At 34.1% G+C, this 7,462-nt stretch overlaps 1 protein-coding gene across 1 annotated transcript; it reads left to right on the top strand.

Annotated features, from left to right (window-relative positions):
- The first annotated feature begins 3,605 nt into the window (after positions 1-3,605).
- LOC122609188 lies at positions 3,606-4,587 on the top strand. Its single transcript, XM_043782246.1, has 2 exons — positions 3,606-4,030; positions 4,101-4,587. Exons 1-2 carry the CDS (start codon positions 3,606-3,608, stop codon positions 4,585-4,587), a joined length of 912 nt encoding a protein of 303 aa, XP_043638181.1.
- Positions 4,588-7,462: the final 2,875 nt, after the last annotated feature.

The raw sequence follows: 7,462 nt of genomic DNA on the forward strand, positions 1-7,462 counted from the left end.
ATTGTACTTACTAACAACTTAACGTTAATCCTCAAAACATATGTATAACCAAAATGTTCTTGCTTCAAATTTGCACCACGATCGCTTCAGCCATGACTAGCCCAATTCAAGTAATTTTGGTCCCTTATGTTAATTGAACCCTGCCCAGAAAGATATATGACCCCAGACACTCCCCAGCCCATAACGGTTGTGGTGAATGGTGATGTAGTTTACGTGGTACTTGTTATTAGAGTTAATTTATCGTACGATAACAATATGGACGATTATATAATACGGAATATACTTTTAAGGATATTAAAGCACAGTGATTGGATCTGAAAATATGGTAGTAGAATAACATGGATGTTAATGGACAGAAGAAATTTTAAAGTGGGTTTCAAAGATGATGACACGTGTATATGTTTGTTCATAGAGTTATAAATAAATCTAAGAAAAGAAGGTTTTATATTCTAAAAAGTAAGTAAGCTTACAAGCAGTTTACTTATGCATTTTACAAAAAAAAATAACATTTGAGTGGTTTTGAAATAACCAGCAAAACTTGTACTAAGTATTTCTTTATAGTAAATATTTTTGAACTATGAGTGTCTGTCTTTCGTTAGGGGTATATTTTTCATTCTCTGGGTCTTAATATTTTTATATATTTGGAGAAGGCTCTAGTTATAGTATAGTGTCTAAGTGAATAAAGTTTTTGTCTACGTTGTTACTTACTTAGAGATTAATAGATTATATTTGGGTTTTTTTTGTTGTTGCTATTAATATACTATTATTTGGTTTTTAAAGTTGTCTTTTAGTGTAATTTACATGTTATATTCGGTACTCTTGAGAGATTGTTCCGATAATGTATGGAAATTGTTTGTTAGTGGTTTTCTTGTTCTATGCCTTGTTTTAAAAAGAAAATTTAGCCCCCGACACATAAAATTCCTGGATCCGTCAAGGATAGCTTATAATTGCCGTTATATAGTTTACAACTAATTAACCTATAAATCACACCTATGGTGTTTACAATCTAAACCAGCCAATTAGATATAGTGTTCAAACGTTAAACAAATACTGAACGGTTAAAATGATAAATGTGATTGATTTTGTAGGTTTACAGACATGTTATAAAATCAGATGATGATAATAGATCGAAGGTTAAAATTAAAACGAGAATGAATATGATCTTAAATATAATCTCAACAATCGTCAAGCCATTAATCAAGAAGCGAACTCGATATTCAAATGCATATACCAAGAGATTAGGATCCCTTGCTTGATATCATATTGACTATTGAGATCTGTCAATATATAATACATCTCAAACAACATAATAAAATATACACACTTTTTCATGGTTTTTAATTAGACTATGATATTTAAATAATCATGTATTAATAAATTTGTTGGTTGAGATTTGTGTTTAGATGCCCTTTTCCTACATCTAAAAGATACTTGATGTCAAGATGATTATATACGTACTGTTTTTTTACTTCATAAATTAACTATATATTAATGTTAATGATTCGCAATATCACTATGTGGAAGATATCTACAACTTAACATGATCCTGATTCCAACCATTATATTAAATTATTAATATATGTAGATATTTACAAAAAGTGCAATTTAAATATTGAAGAAAACAGGTTGTGGATAAGATATTTTAAGCAGAGGCTGCCACCCTTGATTTCTTGTTGTCACTGGGTGCATAATCATGTACGCTGTTCTATATGTATCATGTATGGTTGGGTTTTCTTTGTTTAATGATACAGAAATAATTAATCCTTCTAACGAAATAACATAATAATTATTTTAACTATGAGATAATTACATGTGAAAAAATCAGAATGTAAGATTAGAAAAAAAAATTAATGGATACCACATGTCATTTTCTTAATGTTTTAGGAGGATTATGAATTATCATTTTTCTTAATGATATTGTATTTGTTTTGTAATTACTTTATATATAACCAATTTGTATACTGAGATTTCTTGAGAATGATAGAAAGTACGACATTGTTAATTACTTAATTAAAAACAACTTTCACATTGTTCTCGTTCCTAAACATTGACACGAATGGTTAGTATATACATATACATCAATTTATGAAATTATACCATTATGTATACAAAATTATAAATAGTAAGATATTGCTATTGGGTAATAGAGGTTAAAAATATGAGAAATGATCAATAAATCGTCATAAACAAACAGGTAAAACATCCTCCTAGTTATGTGATAATGCACATATCATTATCTTATGGTGTTTAAAATGATTTTTAGGCTAGTTTTTAATAAGATGCGCAATTTTATATCTTCTAATAAAAGTTATACAAGTTTAGTGATTTGCTTTGCAAAGTTATTAATAAATAATTTTGTAAATTTACTTCAAAAATGATTTGCGACTTTGTCGGTCATTTTTGCTAACACAAAAGACTTCGTTAAACTCATATTTTTTGGTTACTCAAGTTATTTTCTCCATAGAAAAACATAAAACCCAGTACTTTTTGTTCCAGTGTAACCGGATAAATGACCAAACTTTGAACTACTCTCTCCATCCCATATTAAGTGTCCTATTTTGATTTTTTGAGTCTTTTTCTTTCAACTTTGACCGTAAATATTTTTGTTTATGTTATATACAACTTGATATAACATATTATAATTGATAGAGTTTTAAATGTACTTTTTATTGATATAACTTTCATCAACTAATATGTAACACAAACAAAGATATTTAAGGTCAAAGTAGGAACCCGTCTGGTGGTATTCTTTTTTTCTAGTGAAGTGAGTGGTGATGTTCACTCCACAACTACTCATCCAAAGATAGAGTTTTAAATGTACTTTTGTTGTCATCCGACCATCCTCGGCTAGGGGGCATTCTGGTGGTATTCATTCGTTGTGGAACCCGTCTATGTTTCGAAGTTGCAAAGTTCTTAGCAATGTTCTAAATACCGGTATTTTAATCATACCAGAGTTGTCCTCAGGAGGCCGGTATACCGGTATTATCCGGTATTCCGTAAATACCGGCCGGTATGTTAAACCACTTGTAAAACCTGCTATAGCACATACACATAGCTTAACTTTGGGCTGCTAAGAAACATGTTGTAGCAAACTGAACCAAATCCATACAAATCCAAACATTTAAGTTCCATACAAACCAAATCCATACAAATCCATAGACAACAACAAAATGAAATTACAAATCCAACAACAAAATGAAATTACAAATCCAACAAGAATTCATATCAAAAGATGTGGTGGCGATTGAATTTTTTTAAGGAAGAGGTGGTGGCTGATGATATTGTTTAGGTAGGTTTTTTAGGTTTTTGTATAGTGAACTGTTAATTTAGATCGGTGGCATTGATATCCCTTTTTTTTTATTTTTTGTTAAGTGAAAGATGCTTACCGCCGGTATTATATTACCGGTATATCATAAATACCGGCCGGTATTTACTTAGAGCGGTATATTAAAAATACCGTGTTTTAAATACCGGGGTACCATCTGGTATCCGGTATACCAGGTAATACCGGCCGGTACGTACCGGTATTTAAAACATTGGTTCTTAGCTTCCCGCACGTGCTCATTGTGGAAGGTACCTGGTCTAATTCTAATATTCATTGTTTTATGATTAACGTGTATGCTCCCCAGGACGAATCTGCCAAGAGAGATGCTTGGAGATTTCTTTCCAGCTATATTTCCTCTTGTGACAGTAATGTGATTGTGTTCGGCGACTTCAATTCTATCCAGAACAGTAGTGAAAGGATCGGTTCTAATTTCTCACAATGCAATGCAGACTGTTTTAATTCTTTTATTAGAGACAATGATTTGGTTGATATTCTGCTGGGTGGATATAAATTTACTCGTGTTGGGGCGTCCTCCGCTGCCAAATTGGATCGGTTTCTCATCTCGCGTCAGATTGGGACTAATATGGGGAACCATCTTGCTATAGTTCTTGATCGTAATGTGTCTGATCACCATCCTATTCTTCTGTTTCAAAAGACACTAGATTTTGGGCCTATCCCATTCAAAGTGTTTAATTCTTGGTCACGGTTACACGGATGTCAATTTGGCGTGGGATGAGTCAGCGTCTATTAAAGGATGCCCTTTGAAAAGTTTTAGGCTAAGGCTTAAACATTTAAAAGCTGCTATTAAAGATTGGCTTCATGCTAAGAATAATGGAAATGAGATTGTCGACCTTAAAGCAAAACTAGTAGAGTTAGATCATGCTTTTGACAGTGGAATGATAGACGATAATTATGCGGCTGATAGAAAAGAGGTGGTCCACGATATTATGGAGGCTGGGCTAAGGGCTGCTCTAGACATCAAGCAAAAATCTAGAATTAATTGGAGTGTTGAAACGGACGAGAACTCGCGTTTTTTTCATTCTTATGTCAATAAGTCAAGGAAGTCTCTTGCCATCCAAGGAATTAAAGTCGAAGGTGTGTGGATGGACTGGCTTACTGATGTCAAACAAGCTTTTTATGATCACTTCACATCCAGTTTCAAACGACAACCTTGCTTGCAACTGGTGAATAGGAACAACAGGTTTAAATCTTTATCACAAGATCAAGTGATGTTTTTAGAGCGTAAAACCAATGAAACATAAGTAAAAATGGCTGTTTGGGAATGCGGTAACGATAAATCTCCCGGCCCAGATGGTTTCACCTTTGGTTTTCTAAAAGACAATTAGGATCTTGTCAAAGATGATGTTGTGGCTTTCGTGACCAGGTTTTTCCTAACAGGTTTTCTACCTCCTAGATGTAATTCTTCGTTCATTACGCTTATTCCTAAAGTTCCTAATCCCCTCACTGTGGATGATTACAGACCTATCAGTCTTATTGGTATTCAATACAAAGTCAATTCCAAGATATTGGCAAACAGGTTGTCCACGGTTTTGGACAGTGTGGTTAGCTCTTCCCATCGGCCTTCCGTAAAGGAAGGTACATTCTAGATGGACCTCTTATCTTAAATGAAGTTGTTGCTTTTTATAAAAGAAAAAAGCTTTGCTACTGAAGCTTGACTTTGCCAAAGCCTATGACTTTCTTAATTGGAGTTATCTCCTATCAATCATTTCTTTTATGGGTTTTGGCCGGCGTTGGATATCTGGATGCCTATACTTTGCCAAATCGTCTATTCTTATTAATGGCAGCCCGACTAATGAATTTATGTTGGAAAGAGGTATTTGTCAAGGTGATCCTATGGCCCCATTTCTTTTTATTTTAGCTATGGAGGGTTTACATGTGGCTCTGAAAGACTTGAAAGCAGCTGGTGATATTCGTGGAATTCAGGTTGGAGAGTTATCTCTGTCTCATCTTATTTATGCTGATGATGTCTTATTCATGGGGGAGTGGTCCGAGGTGAAGAAAAATATAAGTAAGTATAGATAAATAAACACTCATCTTATGCAGCAGACTGAAGAACAAACTGGAAGTGGATAAAGTCTAGAGTTATTACAGAACATAAGCAAAAACAAGAAGATTACATCGAAAATATTTTAGGGTTTTCAAAAACGGTAACAATAGCTGCTGAGAGAGGTAAGGCTATAGTGCCCCCTCTCTTTCTTTATATACAAAGGTTATAATGCAAATTACACAAAGAGTCTTTTGTCTTCAATAATATTCATAAGCAGCTACAACTTGAAACTTCATGCACTTGTCCATCTTCAGTCCCTCCTAGTTTCAATGCTTTCACCAAAAGTCCTTCTTCATCCTACACATCAACATTCTAAGTTAAACAATTAAATTGGTATTTTAACACTCCCCCATAATTTAATTGTGGAAGAGATCAATTAGCCTCAAGTATTTCAACAGTTTGTTGTGTTGAGCAGATGTGAGTTCTTTTGTGAATAAATCAGCAAGATTATCTTCAGTGCCTATTTTCACAGTTTCAACAATTCCCAAATTGATTTTCTCTCTAAAAAAGTATAAGTCAATTTCAAAGTGTTTACTTTTTTCATGGAAAACTGGATTAGCACTAATCTGTATTGCAGCCTTGCTATCACAGAAAATAGGCACATGATTTTCTTGCCTAATTCCAAATTCATTCAAAATATTTAGAACCCACAAAATTTCACAAGTCATGGCTGCTAATGCTCTAAATTCTGCTTTAGCAGATGATCTAGATATAGTGCACGGCTTTTTACTTTTCCAAGATATAGGTGAGCCACCAAGGAAGAGGATGTATCCTGTGATACTTTTCCTGGCAGTTACCTTCTTGGCCTAGTCAGAATCTACATAAGCAGTCAAGGAGAGATCAGAGTTACCTTTCAAGTGAATCCCCTTACCTGGAGAACCCTTCAAATACCTTAGTACCCTTAAAGCAAGCTTAAAATGAGACAAACAAGGATTATGCATAAACTGACTTAAAACATGCACAACAAAGGCTATATCAGGCCTGGTGAGGGTAAGATATATCAATTTTCCCACCAATTTTTGATACTCAGTGATGTTTTTAAGAGGTGGATCATCATCACAAGGTCCCAGATTTGAGTCAATAGGAGTATGACATGGTTTACATCCTAAAAAGCCATATTCAGAAATAATGTCCATACAATACTTTCTTTGTGTCATGCAGACACCATCATTTGTATCAAGAACTTCTATACCAAGGAATTATCTTAGTTTACCAAGATCCTTTATAGAGAATCTGGTGCTCAAGAACTCCTTGCACTAATTAATTTCCTTAACGCAATTACCAGTTATAACTAAATCATCAACATAGACAAATAAAGCAATAAAAACACCATTTGAGTTTTTGGTGTACAAAGAATAATCACTAATGCTTTGAGAAAAGCCATAATCAACAAGAGCAGATATCAGTTTTTATTTCACTTCCTAGGGGCTTGTTTAAGCCCATATAAGGACTTAACCAACTTACACACTCTTCTATCAGTAGTAGAAAAATAACCAGAAGGAGGTGTCATATAAACATCCTCAACAATCTCCCCATACAAGAAAGCATTATTAATATCAAGTTGAAAGATAGGCCAACAGTTTTGAGTAGCAATGGTAATTAGGCATCTTATGGTCACCATTTTAACCACAGGAGAGAAAGTTTCATCAAAGTCAACACCAGCCTTTTGGTTGTACCCCTTAGCTACTAATCTAGCCTTATATCTATCAATATCCCCATTGGACTTGTATTTAACCTTGTAAACCCATTTACACCCAATGGGTTCCCTGCCAGGAGGAAGGTCAGTGAGAGTCCAAGTCCCATTTTTGTGTAAAGCCTCCATTTCAGCATTCATAGCATCAATCAAAAAAGGATCTTTGCTTGCTTCAGAAAAGGAGGTGGGTTCAAGGTGCTTATTAAGATTGGAAACAAAGCACTTGTTTTCAGTGTTAAGTCTAGAGTAATTCACAAAATTAGAGATATTGTGTTTGGTTTTAGTTCCCAGCACAAAGTCATTTAGGTTCTTTGGCAATCTGGTGGTCCTATTAGACCTCCTAAGATTCACAGGGTCATTATTTACCATTCAACTG

This window comes from Erigeron canadensis, chromosome 7 (assembly GCF_010389155.1).
Source record: "Erigeron canadensis isolate Cc75 chromosome 7, C_canadensis_v1, whole genome shotgun sequence".
NCBI classification, from domain to species: domain Eukaryota; kingdom Viridiplantae; phylum Streptophyta; class Magnoliopsida; order Asterales; family Asteraceae; genus Erigeron; species Erigeron canadensis.